At 35.3% G+C, this 27,957-nt stretch overlaps 2 protein-coding genes across 2 annotated transcripts in view; one reads left to right on the forward strand and one right to left on the reverse strand.

Moving 5' to 3' along the window:
• The first annotated feature begins 478 nt into the window (after window positions 1–478).
• Window positions 479–23,955, forward strand: LOC128175456 (protein-cysteine N-palmitoyltransferase HHAT-like). Its single transcript, XM_052841087.1, has 21 exons — window positions 479–799; window positions 1,019–1,125; window positions 1,359–1,439; window positions 1,872–2,001; window positions 3,546–3,726; window positions 3,997–4,114; window positions 4,416–4,535; window positions 4,670–4,726; window positions 4,933–5,047; window positions 5,775–5,856; window positions 8,281–8,399; window positions 10,626–10,690; window positions 11,229–11,339; window positions 11,465–11,659; window positions 11,926–12,243; window positions 12,374–12,693; window positions 12,847–12,882; window positions 13,898–14,099; window positions 14,281–14,425; window positions 19,295–19,408; window positions 23,125–23,955. Exons 1-20 carry the CDS (start codon window positions 625–627, stop codon window positions 19,402–19,404), a joined length of 2,787 nt encoding a protein of 928 aa, XP_052697047.1. The 5' UTR covers window positions 479–624; the 3' UTR covers window positions 19,405–19,408; window positions 23,125–23,955.
• Window positions 23,951–27,957, reverse strand: part of LOC128175455 (potassium voltage-gated channel subfamily H member 1-like) — a 31,022-nt gene continuing 27,015 nt past the window's right edge. The window contains exon 10 of the mRNA XM_052841086.1: window positions 23,951–27,866. Coding sequence (XP_052697046.1) covers window positions 25,542–27,866 — 2,325 coding nt within the window. The 3' untranslated portion in view covers window positions 23,951–25,541. The remainder of the gene's footprint in view (window positions 27,867–27,957) is intronic.

Below are 27,957 nucleotides of genomic sequence, written 5' to 3' on the forward strand. Positions count from 1 at the left end.
GGTTAAAGTGTTGAATTCTTAAACACATGAATAAGGGACAAGTCGACTTAATTAACTGACAAGGGAACATAATTATTTGACAAGTCGACATTAAGATCTGACAAGTCGACATGATTATCTGACAAGTGGTGGCAGATCTATGCCACCATAGTTTATACATGCATCTCTAATTAAATTATCTCAAGCCCAAACTCTTGTTAAAATGGTTCTTCTTGATAGTGAGCAATAGCTACAATATCTCCGATTATTTTATCTGAGGTTTTCTGGGGAAAAATAGGAGATGGCTACATTATTACAGCTAAATGAGTAGCCTTTTTAAATAATCAAATGTTGACAGCGTTTACTCGGGAATCATGCCCGTAATGGTTACATTTTGAAGATTTTTTTTTATAAGTACTAGTAAATACGTCTTGGCTTGTGTCGAATCGTCTCGGGACCGAAACGCGCTGTTGTGGCATTTCGGAATGTCTCTGTTGATTTTTCTCTCTCGGAAGGTCTCGGGTTGCAGGTTGGGTTTTTACTTTCGAACTTAGGCTTAGGGCAGTTTACTGTGCAAACAACGCAGAAATTTAAAGCGTATTAATACGAAAACGACACTAAATTAAGCAGACACGGACTTTGTTGATGATGGCTACCGAGCGGTATGACATTGTCATTTTTGGTGCCAGTGGGTTCACCGGTCAGTTTGTGGTCGAAGAAGTAGCCCGGGTGGCCCCGACAGAGAGACTGACATGGGCGGTGTCAGGTCGGTCCATGGAGAAAATCCAAAAGGTCCTCAGCAAAGCTTCAAAAAGGACAGGTAACACACATATAAACAATTTTGCCGGCTTGCCCAAATGGCGCAATGTGAACGTCTAAAGTTTCGTTGATCAGTTTAAACTTCAAGCAATGCATGGTTGCATGCTGGCCAAGTACAAAGTTTTGTGTAGCATCTATGAACAGTGAAAGTTTGTTGGTTCAAAACTTCAGATTTGATATTGTGATGCAGCTGCATCGTTATTTTTTTGTTTGTTTGCAGGCAATGATTTGGAGTCGACTCCCATTATAATAGCTGACACATCCAGTGATGAGTCACTACTGCAGATGGCAAAGCAAGCCAAACTTGTTCTGAATTGTGTGGGCCCTGTGAGTGAAGCACGCATTTCTCCTCATTCAGCGATCATTTGTTGTGAATTGTTTTTTAAGTGTTTAAAAAGAAATAAAAAGTATACAATCAACATGAAGTGACATTTTCAGATTAAAAAAGGAAGAAAATTATAGAAATATATAATCTCACTGAAGTAAATAGAGCATTGAGTCATACTTGACTGTTTGTAACTTGAGGCTGGGCTCAGTATGTTTTACATTTAATTTTTCAGTATCGTTTCTATGGCGAGCAGGTGGTGAGAGCCTGTGTAGAGGGGGGAGCCCACCATCTGGATATCAGCGGGGAACCAGCCGTGAGTAAACCACCCAATTCTGTGTCAACCATTTTCTTTTTTTTTTTTAAGTTTGACAAGATTTATTTTAGTGCAAAATGTTACATTTTTATTTAGCACACAGACACTGGCTCACATATACTGTATGTTGTATTTAATTTCTTTTCTTAGCTTGTATTGGTACCTCCTTTAAAATGTACACACAAATATAACTAAAATATATTTGTTTATTCTGGTAGATGATGTCACTTTGAAATTAATTTGTTAATATTCATCATGTGTTAAAATATTTTTAAAACATATTCATAATTCATGGCATATTATATTACATGTACAAGAGTATTGGGTTTTTTTTAGTTGAATGATTAGAACTGTTAGTAGATGTATTATAGATGATGCTTTACACTGCTTAACATTATTTACCAGAATTTATTTGTGGACTTTTACTGACAGTATATTGAGAAAATGCAGTTGAAATACAATGGAGAAGCGGAGAAGAGTGGAGTGTTTGTGATCAGTGCTTGTGGCTTTGACAGCATCCCTGCAGAGTCGGGAATTCTCCACGCCAAGCAAAAATTCCAAGGTTGGGTATCCAAACTTTTCATACTGCTAAAACTACAATGCTACTTATTTATTCAAACTATATTTTATACAATATAATATATTGAATGGGAATAGACAGCAGGCACAGCCTATTTTAGCCCTCTCCCTACTACAAAGTACCTCACTTCAAACACTTCATTTGTAGTTATTACTGTGTAAGATGATATAGATCAATCTATTATTCAAGTTAGTTAATTTCCCTCTTTGTTATGAATCTATGTGGTAAGTGTCTCAAATTATTCCTAATGACATGAGTAGAGTACTAATAAGCAATTTACTCCAAGAGAGAATGGTTGAAAATTTACTCCAAGAGAGAATGATTGAAAATTATAATTGATGTTGTTCTCTTCAAGGTAGATCATCCTTTTGTGCACATAGATTAAGTTAGCTTTTTCTTGATAAAAAAAAATACAGGAAATAGTTTTAGCATACCATGTAGGACAAAATTCAATGGGGAGATTTATAGTGAGAGGAGTGTAAAAAGCATGTCTCCTCCCTTAGCCCATATTTTTCTTCTATCATTTATTCCCCCCCCCCCCCCCCCCCCTCCAAGAGCAAATGCTCTTTGAGTATCTAAGTACCAGTATTTGTACCGGGTATATGTTTGTGACTTAATAATTGAAAGAAGATTCTTTGTTTGGTTTTGGTTTATAGGACACTCAGGAGTAGCAATGATCAAAGTCATAGTGTACTGTCACTCAAAGGGCAGTGAAACTAGTAGATGGGAGTAAGTCTGTGTGAGGAGTGAAGCATGTGGAATTAGTGGCTGACAACAAAGTGAAATCAAGACCACCACTTGTTAAATTTGTTATTACAAGTCCCACTGTTTGAACCTTGGATGATAATAATGCATGAAACATCCCCCTTTCTAAAATCTGATTCCTCTAATAGTAGAAGATAGAGTTGTATTAAATTCATAATTATTTTTCTTTTAATACTGTGTTGAAAATAACATTTGAATACTGGTGCTGATGTGCATGTAAAAGGAAAATCAACCTTTCCCAACCTTCAAAATCTCTTAAGAGTTTGAGATAATATATTAACTATCAGATACCGTACATTGTACAATTGTTTGAAATGTGTGCTGAGGTGTGATTGGTTACTTGTCTTTAGGATTTAACCTGATTATGATCAGCTCTAACTGTTACTTTTTATAATGGTGAACCGAACAATTGTAAATGTGATATACTGTAAACGATTACATTTGGCTGTGTATTCTATTTAGCGTTTTTGGCGGTCTGCGGATTCCGCTAAATCAAGTACATTGCTCAATGCCATGCATACAGTGTCATGTATATATAAGAATAATCACATTTAGGAATATGCTAATTCCAATCCATGCCAATTTATTCAAAAAGTAATTTCCGCCAAATATCGTACACCCCAATTATAATACGTTTACAGTAAGTGAAATGTAATATGTTTTCAATGCTCATTATGTAGCATTGTATTAAATCATCCACTGAATCTATTTGATTGACACCTCTGAGAATAACCGGGGTTGACTGACCTTTTGATTGACAGGTGAGATCAACACCGTTGAAAGTTACCTTGAACTGCATGCTGGTCCCCACGGAATGGCAGTCAACAACGGCACGCTGGAATCTGCCATCTATGGATTCCTGAACGAGGGGGAACTGAAGTCCATCAGGAAGTCCCTGTTCCCCGAGCCCCTCCCTCCCCCCAAGTACAAAATTGCCAAAAGGTAAACCACTACCTAGGTCATCCAATGCTATCACTTGATTTATATCCTGTAGAAGTATTTAGAAAATATTTTCTTCTTGTGAGTTCATGAATACCTGTTTGGTAAACTAACATATTGACAATGCCATACCTGAAAATGTAATGTAGTTTGAATGGTTTCTATTCAAAAATTGTTTGTTAGGCCAGGAAAAATAAAGAAGAGTTAGAAAAACAATTTAATTGGTGAATTAAAAATGGAAGCAGTGATTGATCCTCTAATCCTTTAATTCAGGGGGATGCTGTTTAAGAATGAGGTCAACAAGAAGTGGACCGCTCCATTCCTGGGCAGTGACAAGTCCGTCGTCTATCGGTCCCAGCGGTACAATTTCAGTCAGAGGAAGGAGAAAGCGGTGAATTTTACTATTCAGTTATTAGAACAAGTTCTTCTCATGAAACAACTACTTACATGTGACTCATGATGTAACCAGTTAAATGACATCCTCCTCGTAGAATAAAAACCTCTCACATAAAATGACAACATATCTCAAACTTGTCTATTTTATACTGCCCTGTCTCACTTTGGATTCAGTATCAGCGTTTAATGCTTATGCTGTATTGACCCTGATTGTAATAATCTCTATTTTAGATTCAGTACCAGCTCTACTGTGCTATGTCAGAATTTTGACTGTTTTTTGGCTTGCTCTATTTCAGATTCAGTACCAACCCTACGTGTGCTATGACAGCATATTGACCGTTTTCGGCCTGCTTTGGTTTGGCCTGCTGTTTGGGATCATGACTAAATTCAGCTTCACAAGGAAACTTCTCCTTCGAGTGAGTTATTAGCCGTATCAAAACAATTTCAAAGAAAAGATTTGAAGTGATATTTGAAATGGCTTTTTTCAGTTTAGTTTTACTGTACTTTTTCAACAAACTTAAGGTAACCTTTATGCCAACTTTAATTTCAGTATTCTTCTTTTTTTACTGCTGGATTGTTCAAACCTGAGGGCCCTTCCTTGAAACAGGTTAGATATTCAATTGCTTCTACATGAATTAAACAAACACAGAAAGATCTAACATATTTCTGTTGTCTGTAAATGTACAGTTTTAATTCCTTTACAGCTTAAATCATGTCCATTTGTGAGATTTTCATTATGAAAACATATTTCCAATAAATTTACATGTAAATTTCCAATGGATACTGGATTATGTACATGATATTTTAATGTAGATTGAAACCTGTAGCTTCTCCATGACATTTGTGTCCAAAGGCTGGAAATCCCTCCCTGAAGGGGAACCCCAATCCCCTCCAGACACAGTGAAAATCACCAAGGTCACTGGTCCAGGTCAGTCTAAATGAGGTCATCAGAATTTAGGTCATGTATAGTGACAGTTCAAGGAGTCCATAGTTTCTAAGAAATTTCTAAATAGATCAATCATATATCAACTATATTTTTGACATAATGGCAAAGAGTAGATATAATTCTCTAAATCTTTAGAAAAAGTTACAGTAAAACTCTTTTATAACGATGTCCTAGGGATTAATGGATTTACTTTGTTATATCAGTAATTCGTTATATCCTTATAACGAATTCATTATATTAACCATACAGCGAATTCACTATATACATGTTTTTTTAACCAGACTTCAATTTTTAGCTAATTCAGGCTTAGAATGAAAATACATTCTTTTGATTCCTTTAAAAATCGCATTGTAAACTGAAGAATTTATGCTAAAAAAATTCATTCAAACTATTATGTTAAATGGTTATGCATAATTTTTTAACTGTAAACAAATTCATTATAAAAGTGTTAAATTTCGTTATTATTCACCACTACAGGACTCAAATTCAGTTCGCTAAATCTGTAAATTCGTTATGACCATAAAATTTTGCAAATATTTCTTAAGAATTTTACCGGGGACTCAAAAAAACTTCACTATATCCAAGAATTCGCAATATCCGTATTCGTACTAAACGAGTTTAACTGTAGTTAAAAGCATCAAATACATGTACATGTTTGTCTTGTGTAGAATGCATTATCATTATTTACTAAGTTTACCATGTTTTTCAGAGGTGGGATATGTGACCACTCCAATCTGCATGGTCCAGGCAGCTGTTGTTGTTTTGAAGGAGAAGGAAAAACTCCCCGGAAAGTAAGTCAAAAAAGTTTATAGCTGTTTTATTTTGGAAAGTTAAATGCATCTTTGAAATTATATATCCATATTAATCTATGAGGTACTTAGTCAACATTTAGATATATAATGCTGATTGCAGGTTTTTCCATTGTCTGTGTTTTAATTCCAGGGATGGTTTACCTTTTCTGAGAATATCCACATTTGTATCTGTGTTCTGTTTCCATGGGGGTGTACTTTTTCTGAGAATATCTACATTTGTATATGTGTTTTGTTTACAGGGGGGTGTACTTTTTCTGAGAATATCTACATTTGTATCTGTGTTCTGTTTACAGGGGCGGTGTACTGGCTCCCGGATCGGCTTTCCAGGACACAACTCTACTGCAGCGTCTTTCCGAACACAACATCAAGTTCCAGGAAGTCGACAAATAAACAGCTTAAAGTATCCAGGACTTGCTGCTTATGCATTTAAAGCAATATTACTGCTGCTCTGATCAATATACAAGGGGCTTGTGTTCCATATTTATAGTCAAATCAAAAAGAACATCCGTCATCAGTGTTTGTTTCTCTCTGTTATAACAAGTGTTAGTGTTGATACTGTTCTAAACAGGCAAACTTTACTTTTATAAGGAAGCTAGTAGCAAAGATTTAATGTTTGAGTGATGACAGACTACTTGAGAAGAAGGAGAATGAGTGTAATTTGTAATGGACCAGGATCAAATAATGACTCGTGATATACATGTACATTTGTATTATGAAAGGAGTGCTTTATCATCGGTCTTTACTGTATAATACAGTGTGCTGCTTTTTTCTGTGATAAAATTATTTTTGACACTTTTCAATTCTATTTCTTCTTAAGGTATTGTTGTTAAACTTAAAAGTTCATGTACAGAATAAGATTTTACCTTATAAAATCAGATTGATGCTACATTTTATTTGCACTATTTACTTTGAATTCATTCAAATGATTACAGTTTGGTTTTGTTGATTTCCTTTTTCTCTGTTGATTTTTTTTAGTTGAATAGCAATACCAAATGTTGAAATCCCCATAATGTTTGTGTGGGATGATTATTTTTATACTTACTCTGTTACAGTACTAGATGTAAGTGTGTGATTTGGTTAAAGTTATTTGACAATCAACTGTCACTCAATTAAATCTTCATGGTTTAGTGCTGCTTGTACGGCCATCTTCTGAAACAACACAATAAAAATCCAACATTTATTATGAAATTGTTAAAATTATCAATGGGCAATTTTTATTTATTGTCATTATTTTTACACATTCTTGGGTACATAATTTGGTGGATTGATTTAAATGAATAATGAATAGAGATATTTTTTTCATAAATATAATTTATTGAGGATTGTTATTTATGGGTGAGTTTACCCTCAAAATCCATGAAAACTGAGCCACCACAAATATTGGGGATTCTACAGTGTATATTAAATATATGTAGTTCCAGTATATTCCTAATTTATGCTTACTTTGGAGAGGTTGCTTACAAAATATTTTCTTTGTCTAAATGAATAATTTAAGTTAATTTAGCAAATTGGTTCTTTGGTTATTTTTCATTTGAAGGATGCAGGAGATCCAAGATGCAGTACAGTTGAGTAAACGACAAAACAGGTGGTGAATGGTTGTCTCTGTGTATATATATAAGTAAACACATGACGTAATATTTATGTGTTTGCTGGACTACGTTCAAGATCGTAGCTGCTATGTAGGGCTACGTAGTTGAACGGAAAGCTAGCCTAGCCGCTACGTAGATATTCGTAGCCTAAATATTTTATGCCAAGCATCAAATTCAAGATGGCCACCTTAGTTACCACTTAACATGAAATCTATTTACTTATTGATATTTTGTTCATCTTTTAAGTTGTAATAAATTTTAACATGTATGTTTCCGCTTGAAATTAACCAATTAGGTCGATGTAATTAGTCTTTAGTTGAATATTTCCAAAGTCAAATCTGAGACCTAGCGGTCCGTTCAATAGACCTAGATATCTACGACCTAGCAGCTAGGCTAGCTGCTACGATCTTGAACGCAGCACTGATAACTTTTCAAATTTCGCGGTAATAGCTCTTCAATTTTAGAGGTAAAAAATGCTTTGACAAAGTGAAAGTACGCAACATGAATAGTAAAACAGTATTTAAACATGCCTTGTTTTCTGTTTCCTTTCAATTGGAGATACAAAGCGCATAATAACATGTTAAGGATCTGCATTTGACATTGAATTGGTAAGTGGATCTATTGTCATATTCAAAATTGGGAGGGTTTGCATGTGTAACGAGGCCGAGGAAAGTCCTACCACAGGGGTGTGTAGAAAAAAAGCAACTACCTGAAAATCTGATTGTGCATTTATACTGCATAAAACTTCTTCAACAGTTGCTCAATGGTTAAGAAGACATCCTAAATATATCATTTTTTTTCTCGGACTTGGTAGCGCCATGCCTCGAGGAGCTCGGATACAGCCCCTGCCGTGGCCGGAGGTTCTGTTCTACAGGACAGTACACATCAGTGCTGTAGTTTACATCACATGGCTGGTTTACAGTGCTTCTAGAGGTAACAAAACTTCTCCCCAAAAACACAAACCATTGAAGTCAGCAATCTGAGGTCTGCATACTTGCCAACCCCCAACATGTGAAAATCTGGTCATGACCAGATTTGGAAAGTAAAAAATCTGGTCATAGCGCGTAACGACATTCACGACATATTTACCATGCATTTCATAGGTATATACAATAGAAATATGTGTTAAAAACTTATGTGTAATGCTTGATTGCTTAGAAGCATTTTAACTAACAGTTGCTGATTTTGAATTTTGCAAAGTGATCTGACACAGAAAATGGTAGGTTAATTGTGTTCAGCTAAAAAAAATGCAAAAAGAGTTTCTGCTACAATAACCTTGCTTTTGAACTCTGTAAATGATGGCATGAAAGTTGTAAGTGACTTGGAAGAGTTATGTGTATTAAAAAGCATCCTATACATGACTTAGCGTTTTTGAATGTTTAGTCAGATCATTTTGGGCACAAAATCCAATATTCAAATGTGCGTTATATAGAACATAAAAGCCTCGTTTTGTACTCGATTACTTTGTTTTACTTATGGGAATTCATTTTCCCAGATATGTTGATAGGTACAAAAATATCGTTTTCTTTTTGTTGGTTTTGATTCCGCTGGCCCCGATGAAGACCTTTTCTTATTGGAAGCCATCACACTTAATGATTTAAACCTTCGCTTAGTCAAACAACTCACGATAATAATTACACATAATGTGTCTGTTATAGCCATCGGCATTGTTTACGTGTTACGTAAATCCAAGCTCAGCTTGGGTTCATAACTTGAAGTCAATCGCGCAACATAATTTATGAACCAAATCCGGAAATCGGGAGATTTTCGGGTTGTTCGACAAAAATCGGGTGAAAAGCATGACCCGCCGGGTCATAAAAAATAATCGGGTGAAGGGTTGAAAAATCGGGTGTGACCCGACGAAATCGGGTCAGTTGGCAAGTATGGAGGTCTGGTAAATGTCCTTGTCCAAGGGAGATTCGTTGATACTGAAAAATTTTGACGGAAGTGTGTTCTGGAAGAGACGATCCATCAAAATTTTTCAGTCTCAATGAATCTTGCTGAGATTAGGTTAACCCTTTAGGCTTTAGCTGAGTTGGTAGAGTGTTGGTTTTTGAACTCATTTTACTGAAAGGTCCTGGGTTCGAGGCTAGCTGTTGTCGTCGATCGTCCTCTTCTACATTACATTTCTCTATTACATGGGCGCCCAACAAAATAACCCAGGTGGAGTGGATTGAAGACTTTCATATGAGATTTCTAGGGGATAGAAATCTCAAAAAAGGGGGAAGAATATGATAGATGTGTATATATGCTTAGTACTACTACACTCCTACTAGCTTGTGCAGGGTTAACCCTTTAGCTCATCGGTAGAGCATTGGTTTTTAAACTGAAGGTCCTAGGTTCGAGTCTTGTTGTGGTTATTCCTCCTCTTCTATTACACTACATTTGAAAAGCTTTATATCAATTAAGATATATGTCATACATTTGAGTTGGACTTATTATTTTACATAATATATGGTATAAGATGTTCCTCTCGATTTCCTAATTAGGCCTAACAAAAAAATAGGTTTGTTTCCCCTTTCAGGCTGAAAAAAATTAGGGTCGGTAGGTTGGCTTTTTTTTTTGTCATCTTTTTTTTTTCCCCTCTCCATCTGTTCAATTGTGCATATTAAACCATTTATCTATTAAACTGGGTAAGATAAAAAAAACAAGTATTTGTTGTCATTGTTTAAATGATCTGATGAACTTTTTCCCCGGCTGGTGGGAACATTTCTCGAGCTCAATTGGCACGACATGTGATGCCATTTGTAAATAACAAACATTTACACAACACTGATGACATCTAAATAAGTTCTATAAGCGTTTTTACGACTTAAATTTAGAGGACACAAATAAATTTTAAAATTGGATAAAAACGAAATTTTAACAAAAAACGGAGAAAAACGGAAATTTACGAAAAAACTCGAAAAAAAATTTTGGGTCGGCGGGTTTAAGTTGGGGTCGGTCGGGAAAGCGGAAACAAACCTATTTTTTGTTAGGCCTTACTAAGAAAAATACATTTAAACTATTGAATCAAACTAGATCTGGTAAATTTCAAGATGTTAGAATAATTAATAACCAAAAAAGGTTCTTATTAGTTAGGACATATATATATATAAAAAGACTGAAGGAGAAAAGTCTTCAGTTAAATAAAGTTTAAACAAGAAGTTTTGTCTACAGAATATGACGGAGCTTTGAACATCTACGCTTTTGAGCGGGGCTGGTGGTGGATTGGAGCAGATAAGGTAACCACCTGTCATTACGGCTGGGGAATATTTAGATTGTCAAAAACATACCAATATAAAGCATAGAACTGTCCTAATGTTTGACTGTATTTGATTTTATGCTAATACGCATGAAGATATTAAAGATATTGAAGATTTAAACAGCCATCTTTATAGTATATAAATGGGTTGAAACATTTTGATAAAGCTTTTCAATCCACAATTAAATTTATTAATGATTTATGATTGTTTATTATTAATATGTAATAAAAAAATCTATTAGCAATTCAATTGTTAATGTCAAATATACTCTTTCTAACTGTCTCTTCATGAAACATTTACAGTTTACCGGTAAATCCAATTTAAAGCATCATCAAGACATCATTTGTGTGACTTAAGCAACCCACTTAATGCAATATATATAAAGTAACATCGTCTGGATTATGAAATGGTTAAATACAATCAAATTATAGAAACATGTTAAATTACATGTATATGTAGATGGGAATGTATGTATTCTGCAATGAGCTGAATATCTTTGGGATTGTTGTTTGTTTAGGACGTGTCTAACTATGAATGGCACTACTTCTACAAGTGGTTCTGGGTGATACTGCCGTTTTATGTCGGACATTTTGCCTTGTCAAAAATCATAGAGTGGAACTTTGTCTGGGTGAGTATGATGACAATTATTTTTGCAAAGTATAACACATGTATTGTAGCTTTCAAAAAAAAAACATCCACAGGATACAAAGAGTTATTCTTCTTTAAACAGTTTGATTGTTTTATTGCCATTAGATGAGGAGATGGGTGGATCTAGCCTACTCTGGGGGTGTTCTTCTGTATCTGATGGGCTGGCAGACCATTCTGTTGTTTCTAGGTCACTGTTTGGCGATGTACATTGTCTCATTTACGCGATCTTTTTTCATTTGCTGGATTGCCTCTCTTTGCCTCCTCATGACCTTGAATATAGAATTCACATACTCCCTCATGGTAAGTTTAAATATAATTTTAAATGTTACATGTACTCATGTTGCATTATTTTTTGATTATTGTATAATTTTGTTTAAGCTCAACAAAATTTTTTTTAAAAACAATTCCCTAGTTACAGCATTGCACCACATACTTTCAAAATGGTTATATTCTGAAACTAAATATGGTTTCCTTTTATTAAAGAAAAAAAATCAAGATTCATGTGTCTAGTAAAACGACCCCAAATTTTGTGAATGTCTATGAATCATGGTGCCTTGTTTTTACAGCAAGACTGGTGCTGCAAGGATCAGGACGGCAAGTTCTACCTGCTGGTCTACACATTGGCCTTGACCCATCTACGCTACTCCAGCTTCTGTCTGGAAAAGTGTCTCCCAGAGGTCAAAGGTCAAAGTCCATCCAGAAAAGACAACGATAAAATAAAATCTGACAACACTGGACCCCAGCAGAAAGATCCCCACCATGAGGAAGAGCCTCTGGGGACACAAGTGTGTGGGGAGGGATTTGTAGATTTGTTGTTCTATGTCTTCTATCTGCCCCTATTTTTCACGGGGCCACTTTTGACCTTCAACTTCTTTCGAAAACAGGTAAGTTTCTGTTGTAATGTGCTCATATTGTTTTCATGTGAATTTCATTCTATGTAGGATATAATTTTTTAATAAGAATATTTTCTCTTTTTATTTTGCAAACAAATGTGAATATATTCCTTTTTTTCAGATGAACAGTCCAAGTTCACCTGGTTCTAAGAAGACAAGGCCACTGCTGATTGGCGTGGCCCGAGTCCTCTTCTGGGGCATGGCCAATGAGTTCCTACTTCACTTCCTGTACTTCAATGCCATTCAGCAGAATGGCGCCCTGATGCAGCGACTTGACCTTTGGACCCTGGCAGGGGTGGGCTACTGGAGCGGTCAGTTCTTCATGAATAAGTATACGGTCCTTTACGGGGTTCCAGCAAGTCTGGCCCGCCTAGAGAACCTGGACCCCCCGCAAGGTCCCCGATGTGTGGCCTACATCTACACATACTCAGAGATGTGGAAGTGAGTTTCAGACCTAACAGTTATTAATAGATCCTTTTTACATAAATTTGGATATTTGGGAAGTTGCAAATGGATCTTATACATAGTTTTTGAAGTAGACTTAATTATTTTCAAATTTTTATTAATATTTTGATATTCATGATTTTTATTTAGGTACTTTGACAGAGGGATGTACAGTTTTATTAAAAGGTATTTTGTTCTTCTTTTATTAGGTCAGTTTACAACTTTAACTGTTATATGGTGTATCATTTCATTTGCAATTAGTGACTGATATAATTCAAAAGTGATAACATTGTACAATATGATATGTCATTTTCTAAGTGTGCACTATGTCAAAGTGAACATAAAAACATGCATGCTGATAAATTTGAGCAGTCAGAATATGTTGGATGAAAACTGAATCAGTTAGGTAAACATGTACGGCAACTCGTAAACAGTTACTATATATTGTGACTGGAAAAGTATTTAACTATATTAAGACCTGAATACAGAAAGCCAATCTGTAGACTGCGGATATCAGCGCATAGACTTTTTATTGAATCGGGCAGATATAATAACACACCTAGAACAGAAAGAATATGCAAAAATTGTACACTTAATAAAATTGAAGATGAAGAACATTTTCTTATCCAATGCAGCAAATTTACAAAAGAAAGAGAGGAACTATTTGATTTAATTTCATCTAAAGCAAAACATTTTACTAGTTTAGAAGATAAACAAAAATTATTTTGGATTCTAAACTGTGAAGAATTAGATATATTAAACTCTGTTTGTAAATTTTTACAAAAGGCATTGCCTTAATTTGTATTTCCTATTCAAATATTGGTTTTTATTTTTTCAATCATACGATAAACTATTTCAGATTTGTATGTTCATTTTTATGTATGGTGTTTAACATAAATATATAGAAGACACTATATTGAATGTATGGAAACATACATAATTATACATATATATATATATACATATATACTATTTAATTGTTCATGTCTGTCTTAGCTCTTTCAATCATCCAGCTCTTTCCCTCTTGTATATATTTATAGAATGTTTTATGTTCATTGGATGTTGTATGTCAACAGTCTTCATGTTGCCCCTTGAGGGCCCTTAATTGGTTAATAAAGAAATTGAAATTGAAATTGAAATTATATGATTAGTAATATCTGTTACTTTAAATAAATACATGTTTTTATGTTACTATAATTAGGTACATCTTTTTCCCACTGGGTGGATCCCAGGGTGGTGTGTTGAGACAGACCGCAGCCTCTGTGGCCTGTTTTACCTTTGTGTATCTGTGGCACGGGTCGGAGTACTATGTGTTCCTGTGGACGCTGTTTAATTTTGTGGGGGTGGTGCTGGAGAGGATAGCAGCGGTCATTCTGGACGTCCCTGTTGTTTATAACACAGAAGTAAGTTCCACAACAAACACCCTCCTAGCTCCACAGATTAAACTGATATCATGTAGATATAAAAACAAGTACAAATAGTTACCTTCTTATATTTATTAATTTTTAGACTCATAAAAGTTGCAACATGTACTTTGACACATAATTACCCTACAAGTTGATAATATACTGAGCATTTCTTCAGAGACGGTATTTATCCAAGGAGTGGATTCGTCGTCTCCATGGTTTCCTGGCTGTGCCTTTATTCTTGATGTCGGCCATCACTGCGTTTTGCTTCTTTGGTGGGAGTTCTGTTGGGTTCATCTTCTACAGCAGATACATCTCCTCAGGTAAGTGTGTGTATCAGGTAAACTACCTCAGGTAAGTGTATACAGCAGGTACATCCCCATAGGTAAGTGTGTGTATCAGGTAAATTACCTCAAGTAGGTGTATACAGTAGGTACATCCCCACAGGTAAGTGTGTGTATCAGGTAAACTACCCCAGGAAGGTGTATACAGCAGGTACATCTCTACAGGTAAGTGTGTGTATCAGGTAAACTACCCCAGGAAGGTGTATACAGCAGGTACATCTCTACAGGTAAGTGTGTGTATCAGGTAAACTACCTCAGGTAGGTGTATACAGCAGGTACATCCCCACAGGTAAGTGTGTGTATCAGGTAAACTACCTCAGGTAGGTGTATACAGCAGGTACACCCCCACAGGTGACTGCAATAGGTACATCAAATATGATGGATGGATTCATTATTTACCTATCTTAGATAGATGTATACAACAGGTATATCACCTGGTAAGCAGGTATGTATAAAGTAGATGTCTACAGCAGGTAAATTACCTTATATAAGGGTTTTTATTGCAAAAACTGGGTTTCTTAAAAATTGGTTTCACCTTTGTGGCACCATGCCTTTGATGGGTTGTATATTTTTCAATTTCCTGTCAATAATTGCAGAAGTCTTCCTAGTTTCATTTTTAATTAACGTGCATTTGTGGATTTTCTGATTTATTATACAACAAAATCACAATACATTCTGAGGATCTTTTATTTTGAAAGATTTCATGTCACTAGGATCTGAAAATTTGTCCCTTTCATCTAATGCTATGTTGATATCCAAAAGATATTGAATACCATCTTGTAGAAATTAGTTTCATAAAACTACACTGCATCTCTGCCTCCACTGTCAATGGCCTTCAGGAAAAAAATTGATGAGTAATGATTTGTAGGCTGTCTGGAATATCCAGGATATCTCCTCTTCCTGGTGTTGATACTACAGGAATCTAAGCTGCTTCTGTTTCAGTATCAGGTTTTGTAACTCTGTAGACATTAAAAGGAGAGAGTCGGCAACATTAGATCGGAAATGTTTCATATAGATTGGATTTAGCTTATGGGGTAGTTTCATTTTTTTGATGGATTTTGAAATAATATCTCAGTATTGTTATTTCTAGGGTTAGGTTTTTCCCCCCATAATGTATATATTCAATTGTTGGCTGATATTGAATGGTTTCTCAGTCATGTTTGTCCTATGAGTTTTGTCTAATCAAAAGAGGAGTTTCAAGCTATAGGAAACATCTGAAAATATACACAGGCGAATTCTATTTCTGTCAGATTTTGAATAGATATACACATTTTGTTTGATAATATTATTCGTTGTCAGGTATTTAATATTTTTATAATATTGTTGGGGTTTTGAATACTGGTAGTATAATAAATAAGTCAGAGCAAACAGAAAACATATAAACACTGGCATATGTACAGACAAATCCCCTAAATATACATGCATTATTTGTTATTGTAGATTGAATAAAATATCAACTGAAGATTTTTTTTTTCATTGTGTATTTCCATGAAACATTAAATAAAGTTTAGAGAAAATTGATGATAGAGTAAATACTCATAATATTTAAATGATCATAGATGTTTGATCTTGTGCCAGATGAGCTATTTTATGACCAAGTTGATTTTATGGCTTGAAATGCCTAAGAGAAAGAGATTGCGGATAGCTTTGATTACTCTAGATTCACTTTAAGCCCTGGCAATTATTTCATTGATGCAGAATTGTGGGTATTACCTAGCGGATTTGTACGTATTACTCCAAAGATTCTCCTGTCAAGGTTACTAGGAAGGTCAATCTATATTTACTATAGCCCCCTGTATGTTTTTAGCTCACCTGAGGCAAAGTCTCAAGTAAGCTTTTCTGGTCAAAATTTGTCCCTTGTCCGTCGTTATTGTCATTGTTTTGTTAAAATAAAATTATTGAAAATTTGTTAGTATTTTTCGAAAATTTTCTTCTCAAAAACCTTATGACCAGAAAAGTTGAAACCTGGGTATAAGCATCCCTAGGTAGTGTAGATATAAATTTGTTCAAATCCTAATCCCTGATCAAATAAGGGTCTAATTCTGTTCTAATCAGTTAAGGTTATTGTTGCATAGGTGAGCGATGCGGCCCCTGGGCCTCTGTTGTATTATTATTTTGGGTAATCTAATAAGGCACTTTCACTGAATTTGGCTGCTCTGAGTACTTTCTGATTTTTGACACTGGTTGGTTGAAGATAACACAAACTCCCTGACAAGTTGAGAGAGTGTTAAACAATAAAACTGTAATGGATGTATTGCTGACAAGATGTCATAATACATTGTTAATCTGGGCCCTACATCAGGGTTAAGCTATAATTATATCAGGGATAAAGAGGATGTCTTAGATTACAGCACAGATATCAACTGCTTGTGGTCTGCCAAGGACCTTTTGTATAGTGGAAGTTGTCAAATAACTCAAGTTTATTTGGGTTTTTATGAAGATGTAAACAATTTCACTGATGCCTTCTCCTTTAGGGTTCTGATGGGGAAAAGATAAACTCTATGGAGTGTGAAAACTATTTTTTGTGTTGGGTTTGCACAAAGGGGATGAGAAGTGCATATTAAAGAGAAGGAAATATTACTTTGAGTCTTAGTTCTGGGATCAGAACCTATTTCCTGACAATTCTAAAGATGTAGTTCTCAGAACTAGTTGTCCTCTGGAATTAATCATTAATTAGGACTTTCAACTGAATGTAACTTGGTATTTAACATTAAATCAATGTTTGATCAATGCTTGAAGTAGTCCTTCAGTCACTGCAGACTCTTGCATCATCTGGACTCTTTCCAATCAGGTAAAATTTCAGGTAAAATTCAGGTATTCAGGTATCAGGAATTCTCAGGTGATTCACCTTTTAATGAATATTTTTAAAAGATAAACATGTGAACATGTACTCCTTCTGTATTATAATATTCACTGGAATACAGCAAAATCTGTGTCCATAAAATCTGGGTTCGAACCTTCTCTTAAACATGATATTGCATAAATTTGATATCCCAGAAACTACAGGCTTCATTGGTTGCGGAGACAGAGCACTTTAGCTGTCCTGGTAATCACTTTATTGGCTATGCAGTCATATTATGGTCTCCAGACATACAATTTTAATAAGTTAAATATTTGTCTTGGATCTATACTCGTGTATGGAAATAGAACATTGAATTCTGACATTATATTAGGAAATACAACTGGTCATGAAGCCCCAGTTTTTGCCTACATCAAATAAAGTACGGATGTCACACTTGGCCTAAATTTTGTGCTAAATTTGGTTAATGAAAATAGTTATAGAAAACCTCATTAAAGAAGACCTCTTAATGAGCTCTGACTTAGATTTATGGACCTGATGGTATACAAATGATATTGTTTCCTTGCTGCTTTGTTACTTTAATGGTGACACTTTCTAGGAAGCTGTACAAAGCTACTCTGTATTTATTTCCCAAGGATCAGGGTTGGAGTTCAACACAAATTTAAAGTTAAAGGCTTGCCTGTCATGGCAGAAATTTTTTCATTAAAGGAATACATCATATCAAGCTGCGGCCTCAGCTACTTTGTAATTTTCCGTATTGATTTAATGTTCTTTGGTGATCTTTAGATGCATGTTTTATGTTGAATGCCTCATTTTCTGGATTTACAATACAGTTTGTTTGATATATCGCGTCATTACTGTGTAACTTTCGCCTTTGTTAGATGTAATCGATTTACGTTCTCTGATTTATAGAATTTTACAAAGACACATCCAATTTGAGTCTTTGAGATCAAAGTCTTTGTTCAAGGCATCAGAACTCTCCTTAATTCTAATCCACACATACAGTGATCTGTTTACGAGTTTCTGCCTCAAATCGTTTGATACACTAATCTGTTTATTCAACTGAGTATCGTGGTTCATGAGTTCATCCTTCACAGGTTCATACTCCATCAGTTCTTACTTCAAATTATTCACATGTTCATCAGGCTTAATTGGTTCACTTCATATTCATAAGCCCACACCCTGAATTACTTGTATTAAATACATGTAATAAACCTGTACATGCATTCATATTAATTACCATGCATCTGTTCAGTTTGTACCATAAAGTTTAAACAGACAGTTTAACCTTTGTGCTCTGAATCACCCCCAAATTTACCAGATCTGTTGTGATCTGTTCTTTTCATCTTTAAATCAAATTTAACAGAGAGAAATTTCAAAGATCAGTTTTGGTACTTTTTAGTAGAAGTCATGATGCTTATTGCCTAAGATTTAATCCCATTGTACTAATTAATCCAGCTGTTCAGTTTGTATTATAACTTGATTAGTCTCTTACAGCCTGAACCCCACTATCTAAATAATTGCTCTGAAATTTTCAGATCTGTTATTCTGATCAAATGTATTTCAGTGATTATTTTGATAAAAGTTTGTCATAGGACAAAACTTTAGGACTTATTAGTAGAGATCAGTTCTTGCCCAAGATTTTTAATCCTGTTGCACAATTGCACCATGGGATTTGGTCTTCCCATTGTAAAATGTTATGGGAGATTCCTTCCATAATAGGTGTTAATTCTAACTGTTGATTAGGGTATCAACAGCACACAAATATACAATTTTCTAATTTACAAAGATGCTTTCAAAATGTAATGAAAAATTGAGCTATGTAAATGTGTATTCAGTTTCTCCACTTAACACATTGCACTAATTAATCACTCACAGACAGGGTTAGAAACCTAATTAAAACTCAGTAATTATTTAGAAATGGTGTTCCATGTATTAGTGAGATGAAACCATTATATTTTGTGTGTTAATTGAACTTGTTCTCTACAGAATTATGATGACATAATGTAAAAATGGCTTATGGTGATGATTTTTTTGTTGTTCTTCAGGAAATTTCCAGGCTCTGGGGACAGTCTATGCAATCCTCTATTGCTGTGTGCAGTCAAGCATGGAAATAAAGGACAACTTGTATACTAGTGAAAAAACAAAGGTCTCATAAACAGGTAAACATTGGTAAAGAATAGGTAAAGAACAACCAAAGGTAATGGGCTGGGTATAATAATGGGGAATCATTTTAATTCCTGGGGGTCAATGTTCGTGGGTAGCCAAAATTTTTATGGTTTGTAGGGACCTAATTTCGTTGATAGTGTAATCGGGATAATTTTAATAAATATTATACAAATGATTGTGTACAGGTTCGTGAGGATGTAAATTCATGGGGAAGGGTTGCCCTCGAAAACCACAAACATCGGTCCCCCACGAACAATGATGAATCCACAGTATAGCTAAAGGCATTGCAGGAGATTCACTGCTTATAACTGTATGGTGGGGTCCACAAAGTGTTTTCTATTTCATAGATTGGATTCAGGCTGATTAGATTATTGAATTATAACATATTTCTCTCTCTCTCTCTCTTTTTTTTTTGGGGGGGGGGGGGGGTTATTTGAGGGATAAAGTTGGGGGAGGGTGTTATAATTGCTTATTATTCCTAGATCAGATAGCACTTATAAAAACTATGATGGAAATGGCGATGAGATATTTTTGGAATGCCAATTCAATCCTTTACCAGTACATTGTTATTAGTTTTAATAGTGCCCATTGTTGTAATCAGAAAATTCTCTTGATTGTAGTTGTTTGAGTTGCCTCACTGTAGGTCTGTAAAAGTGCAACAGCACTAAGTTATGTGAGCAGTGATGTAGCGAAAAGTGAAAATGTTGCCATAAAACCATTAACTAGATAACAGTCGTTTCAGCAGAACCGACTGCAAGCGTCCCAAAGAAGTATTGTCATTAATTGCTTGGGTAACCATGGACAACAATTGACTTTAGTAACCAATTAAAACAAACATTACATCAATGTTAGGGTTTTGTAAGCACCTTCAAAACATTCCCTGTCAAGATAAATTATGAATCAAAATTGAAGTAATATGAATAAAGAGATAAGGAATGGTCTTATTAATTAGTTTTAGCGTTATTATGAAACTGCTGGAAGAGCGTAAAGTGCCTCTGTTGACAATTTGCATTACAATGTTTAATTATTCATCAACTTTCAATAGCTGGTAATCAGACAAATTTGGTAGTTTGAAAGAAACAACAGCCATGCCTGTGTCTGTGCAAACACCGCCTGTAGAAATGAGAAAGGTTTTCTAATTCACCATCCGTGCCAAGATAAATTCAGCCCAGTGGATAACCAGCACTGTTAGCTGGTCCCCGCAATATAACCTCAGACCAACCCTAAACACAAAACCTGTGTGGGGTTCATGATTTTGAAATTTAAATTCATCATAAAAATATTGGTGGGTGTAAATTATGTTTAAAAAAGGTGAAAGAGTATGAGCAATTGACTGTTTGTGGTTCATCTTTGCTCTACAGTTTCTTAACTTTGAGTCAGATTTTTCAACTCCAAATACATTCCCTAAGTTTTAAATGACATTGTCATTAATGATGTTTAAGAAAGTCCAAACAATATGTAACATATTTTAAAGTGAATGTCATATCATAATAATAGAAAGTTCAAACAATATGTAACATATTTTAAAGTGAATGTCATATCATAATAATATAATGTCTTACTACTGTTTTCTACTACTGTATCATAATTTAAAATCTAATCATAAAACTATTTCATAATATTGTATATAGATCTTGTATCACAAAACAATATCAAGATAATGTATCACAATTTAATATAGGACTGTATCATGATTTATTGTAGAAGTATTCGTTGTGGATTTAATTTTGTTTTTTTCGTTTGCAGAATTAATCAACACAATTAAATCCATGTTGAATTTTCAACACAAGTATTCATAAATACAGAGTTGATGCATGATACATCTTAGAGATTATGAAATGACTAACAAAATATTACATGTATTTGGTTTAAAAGCAACAAAACTTTAACCCTAAGAAAATATGTGCCTTTACAGTATCGTTATAAAAATTAATGTTATAATGACGCATCATGATATTTTGTCATCTAACTGTTTCCTAGTTCTTTTATTATGATATCATCAAATAATTTCAAGTGCTGTATCATAATATTGTATTACACCACTGTATCATAATACTGTATCACAAAACTGTATCAAAATACTGAATCATAACACTGTATCACAACATTGTATCATAATACTGTATCACAACATGGCATCATAATAATGTATTACACCACTGTATCATAATACTGTATCACACCATTGTATCATAATACTGTATCACAACATTGTATCACAACACGGCATCATAATACTTTATCATAACACTGTATCATAATACTGTATCACAACATTGTATCATAATTCTGTATCACAACATTGTATCACAACACTGTATCATAATTCTATATCACAACATTGTATCATAATACTGTATCACAACATTGTATCATAACACTGTATCACAACACAGCATCATAAAAATGTATCACAACATTGTATCATAATACTGTATCACAACACTGTATCATTTTACTGTATCACAACATTGTATCATAATACTGTATCACAACACTGTATCATTTTACTGTATCACAACATTGTATCTTAATACTGTATCACAACACTGTATCATTATACTGTATCACAACATTGTATCATAACACTGTATCCCAACATTGTATCATAACACTGTATCACCACACGGCATCATAAAACTGTATCACAACACTGTATCATAATAATGTATCACAACACTGTATCATTATACTGTATCACAACATTGTATCATGATACTGTATCACACAACTGTATCACAACACAACATCATAATATTGTATCACAACATTGTATCATAATAATGTATTACAACACTATATCACAACACGGCATCATAATACTGTACCACAAAATTGTATCATAATACTGTATCACAACATTGTATCATAATAATGTATCACAAAACTGTACAAAATACTGTATCAAAATACTGTATCATAATACTGTATCACAACACTGTATCATAATACTGTATCAAAATACTGTATAGTTAAACCAAATCATCACCAGTATCTTGGCATTTAAACTATATCAAAAAAAAAAATTTATGAAAGAACACAATATCCAAGCATTTATTATGATACTTCATAAATAATACTGTATCAAAGATCTGTGTTCTGACACCATTACCTTTAATTTGATCTGAAAGGGAAGCACGAATTATAATTGAACAAAATTAGTTGTGTAGAACACATGTCCCAAACTGAGATTTGGCCCTACAGCAGGAGCCATGGTGTTAGGAAGGGTCCTATCATGCTTCTATATGAAGCCTTTACTTGATATCTTTCCAAGTGTGCTTTTGATAGTTAAATACTTTCGAAAAAAACTACCTTTGGCAATTTTCTCTATCAATCGAAGTATTGACATAAGCCAAGGTTATATTTAATACGTTTCTGTGTTCCCCACGCTAGTAATTGTATGCAGGTACATAGATCTGATTATTACGTGTGTACTTGACTGACACACTCACACAAAACTGGTTCCCGCTGTTCTGCGTGGTTGTTTTACTCAAAGGAATACAGAGCAACCATACTTCCGGTGTCTACTGATAATAATCAATATCATGTTTACTGACCGTCAAGTATCAAAAACACAAATCTACTAAGAGTCTTTTGATACTTGATTTTTTTAAAAAAAAAGTGTTTATTAAAAAAATATTTATTGAAAAAAAAAACCAACTATTAGACTGATTTCAGTGGTTAATATTTTAAAAATCTTGTTTTGCAGGATACCTTCTAGTTATATATCAGGAGAAGATCTCTGATGCGATGGAAAACAAAAACCTGAAACAATTAAATGTTTCCCTAATACATAGAGGTGTGTCCTAGCGTCAGATGTTAATTCTGTGATCCAACTGCAAACGATGGGCAATACCTTTATATGCTTCAATATAAGTTTTGGCTGTCGTAGCAGATAGTTAGATGGATGGTGGCATCAATGGTGCTAGTATAATATAGATTGCCTCGTTGCTCTGAATCACCTCATTACGATATAAAGTCATTGTTGACTCCATCAGTGGAGGCTAATAATGGCAATCGGAATCAGAAACTGTGTGTGAGTCTCAGCCCGATGGAAGTGGAAGCCAGCCGGCGAGAGGACCGCTTTGTCTTCATGTGTGAAGAAGAGAGCCATGAAACTTTACAGGGTGTACACACCTGGAAAACGGACACAACACGTGAATGTCGCCTTTATTATAATGATATCCACCTTTTCTCCAGAGACATCATGTGAAAGCAATATTAAATTATTGATTGCTAGTTTAAGTGTTTTGCTATACATGTTGTCGGTCTGATGATAAAAGGCGAGGATCCATTAACAAAAACATAGTTTTTGCGTGACCATTTCATTCAGCTGTCTCTGGTTGTTCAAATAGTAATTTTCTTATCAATTTCAAGAAGTAATTTAAGAAAAGTATCCATGATCATATATTTTTAGATGTATATACGTTGGTAAATTTACATATATAAAATATAATTGGAAAAAATTGATTGTGTGACGCATGGTAACATTCAATTCAGTAATGAATTTCATTAATAAAAAAAAAGAACAGGAACACTTCAACAATTGTTTTATTTCAAATTTATTCAAAGTGAAACTTTAAAAAATGTAACTAAGGTGATGAAACTTTGGGAATGTCGTCACATGACTACTACATCCAATGGAAAGGTAGAGAAGTATAATTAAAAATCGTAACAAGATATCACAATTCACGGGTTAACATGGAGGTACTCGTCACAATAGGGTTATTGCAATCAAAATAATCTACGTGCAGCTCGTGTCTGGAAAAGAATGGGGTCAGGGTCGGGTTCGGACATTGTCCAATTATAATTTTAGAACTCAAAATTGGTTTCGTAATGACGTGTGTTTCGTCTTTGCCCTCAATGTTTTATTTATGGATACAAATAATTTTGGCATACATAAACAATATTCATGTCGAGAAGGCAGTGTTAAAACGTGTGGGCTAAGGGGTAATTGCAAACTAATTTTAAACGTATTTAAATGATAAATCTATAGATAAGGTTCAAATCTACAAAAGAGATATCTTTAATATAAAGCATGTAGAATCATGAACAGGAACACCGTTGCACATGCACCAAAACCACATACCCTGTTTGTACAACAATGTAGGCCACCGTTTAAAATCACATACCCTGTCGGTTTAACATTGTTGTCCAATCTCAAAGTAAAATTAAATAATTAAATCAGTTATTTGCATGGTTTTGAAAAAATGGTGGAATTTTCAAACACGCTTATTAAATATTTGGGAAAACCCCCAATTTTATACTCTTAGGATTTTCGTTAGAAGACTTTCTACATGAATAATAAAAAAAACTATGTAAATGATAGTAAAACAATAGAATAGCCCCACCCCCGTTTCCCTCTTCCCTTGATTATAATAGTGTTCAAAATATTCAGACATCTCGTAAAATGATCATTCTCAATAACCTTTGAAAAATCGTCTTATTAACAGTTATAATCATCAACGAAAGCCCATCGGCAGAAACAAATAGCTAGAATCTAAAAATGTCAACAATGCAAGGTTCATGGTTGAAATGCTTCGGAGAAGTATAATCTGGTCTGTTACATGTAAATGGTTGTGGGGCAATGGATATTGAATTTTTAAAAAAAACTCGGAAGGGGGGAGGGGGTCAAACATTGCTCATCACCACTTGCCCCCAAATCGGGTTTTACGTCACAGATATCTAACAGTAAATATGACTATAATAATAATGGAGGTTTTGGCTTTTCACTTGGTCTATTGATAGTGGGTTTTGATAATTTGATTTGGTTTTTAGTACATGTACTTTTAAAATTGTCATAAGCTGACATCTTACTACTGGTATATCTGTTTACCGACTCCGGTAAAATGCATTTCATAATGAATCTATATCATGATATGTGTCAACAAACAAAAATTCAACAGTATTTTTTTTAAAACATCGTCATGGCAACCACAACGTCATAACTAATCGGAACAGTTCGTTCGCTCACATCTCACAGGACAGAAACGGAAATCCTGAGTTTGAGTTAGTACGAGCAGTCACTTGGCGGGAATCTATCACATCGCTTGAAATGTCTTACATCACTAACAACAACTCGTGCACAAAAGTCGAGAATATCTCCGGAATACCACTTACGAAGCATCATAAGATGTCAAGGTCCCTGTCTTTGATATGAGCCTCGTCTGTGTCCAGAGGTATCTTAATTCCGCCCGCAAGTCGTCGTGTGTCCGGACGTCCGTCTATCCTTGCTTTACTTATTTTCTGGATGTTTGAACTGTATTTAAGGCCGGGACTAATGGCGGGCCGGGGACTCTTGGTTTTCATTTTAAGTACATCCTCCGCCATAGACATCACATTCCGAGGACTAGAAGCGTCAATTACGCTAACGTCACTGACAGACGCGGCAGGTCCTAGGGACGATGTTACCTGACGCGATGAAAGTTTGGGAGAAATCGGCCGCGGTGTGGTGGACATTCCCATAGGGTTAGCAGAATACCCTGCCGCCGGTCCCAACGCCAGCATCAACGGATATTCGTCTGCTTTTGATACTGCGCCTTCCTTGGACCCGGCACTTTGTCCACTTCCGGATGGTGACGTTGCTCCGGAACTAGCTGTGCTACTGGGATTTGAAGTTTTATTTCCACTTAACGGTCTGGATGTATTTTGTCCAGTTGTTGGTTGGCGTGTAACTCCAGTTGTTGGATATCTATCTTGACTGTTTGTAGAAGACGAGTTTGAATCTTTCTTTTCGTTTGAAACGGGTTCATTGTTTTTGTTAGAAGATGTCTGCCCATTATATTTACTATTGTTTATATCAGAACTCGGTAAAGATGTTAATTTCGAACCACTGGTTTCTCTCTGAATAGCTTCCTTATCCCTTCCACTTCCAATAAATTCTTCTTTATTAGATTGGTTTCCCTCATGTCGAAGCGGGGAAGAAGGCTTTGAACTTCCCGTTTCCTGTGCTATTACTGCCTTATCTCTACTGGTTGGTCTCCCTTGATTAATTTTCTTTGTATCGTTATTAGGTGATGAGATATTTCTTCCAATGGGTGATACACCTCTATGAACACCCGGACTTGGCGAAATGTTTCTATTATTTCCAGGAATATTTGTTGTATTGGAATTTATTGGTGTACTGCTTCTTTGCGTTCCCTCCTTCGCTTGATTATTTTTCATGTGAACATTTTTTGATGTTCCATTTGGATCCTTCGTTGTTGAAGGATCGGGTTCAATATTTGGATTTGTGGAATCAGCAACATTCGGGGATTGTGTACGACTCGAATTTGATACAAGGTCTGATGTTGGCGGTTGCAAATGGTTACTATCTGCTGATTCTCTTGATGCAGAATTATACGACAAATTGGCTTCATTTGTGTCAGTCGGACTTGAGTAAGAACCTCCTGTATTCGACTGTTGCCCTATATTATTGGGCGATACGCCACTGTTCGCCAATTGTACGCCACTTCCTGTTGAGGAGTTTCCGCTGACCGGAGAAACGCCGTACGACGTCGAATTAGACTGCGTAGAGTTGACGTTGTGGTCGCGCGGAATATAAAGTGAACTTTTTTCAGAGTTCATTTTGGGAATAAAGTCAACATCCCGGATAAGAACCACTGGTTTTGCCTCCTCCTCCTCTGTTGTTTCTGCCTCCGCCCCACCATCAGTCTCCTGTGAATTTTCGTGGGAGGAACAAGAAGAGGTACTGGGAGAAAACATTCGCAGAATTTCGGCGATCTGTTCATCTATTCTATTCATCTTTTGGTGTAAGATGTCCATATCTTCCTTCATCTCCAGTTTGATGTCATGAAGGGATGTAAGCATGTGACGCTCGGCCAATGACATGGCGGAGACAGATTGGTTATTATTGGTCTCGGGCCGCACAACCAAAGATTGTTCGATCGTTTCCTCATTTATATGGTCGAGTTTCACGTTACTGCGAATTATCCCACTATCCACTGATTCAGTCTTCCGTAAGTTATTTTGGGTTTCTTCCTTCTCGTGTTCCTTGGTGGGTTCTGAATTCTTTCCCACCATTTTGCCCCATTTGGAGCCAGGTTTTGATTGTGGTTTTTGAAGATCCCCATTCCTCAAGTCTTCCTTGCTTTCGTTATTTGGTTTGTTTTGTTTGCCCTCACCGTCTGGAGGACCGGAACCGTTCATCATCTTCCCCCACTTCGAGGACCCTCCCCCGGTTTTAGGCGCCGAGTTTTCGGACACGTTTATAAGGCGAGCAAAACTTCGAGACTTCTCCGTCCCCCCTCTTTCCCCTCCGTTCATGTCCGACTTGCTCCCCTTTTCGGGGTCCGTGTTGGTTTGCATCGCCTTGGCGTCACTTATTTTTCTGAACCTGGAGATCAGTTTTCGAACTGGATGGTCACTGGATAATTCCAAAGGAGGGTCATTTTTTCTTTTTTCGGCAAGTTCTTTCTCTTTCTTTACGTCGGCCACTTTTCGGAAGATAAGCTATTGTAAAGAAAAATAAATAAAACTTAATTGCTATTTTACATTTTTCTCTTTAATCTTGAAACATGAATTAATGCAGCTTCTGTGAAAA

Source organism: Crassostrea angulata, chromosome 3, assembly GCF_025612915.1.
Source record: "Crassostrea angulata isolate pt1a10 chromosome 3, ASM2561291v2, whole genome shotgun sequence".
Lineage (NCBI taxonomy): Eukaryota > Metazoa > Mollusca > Bivalvia > Ostreida > Ostreidae > Magallana > Magallana angulata.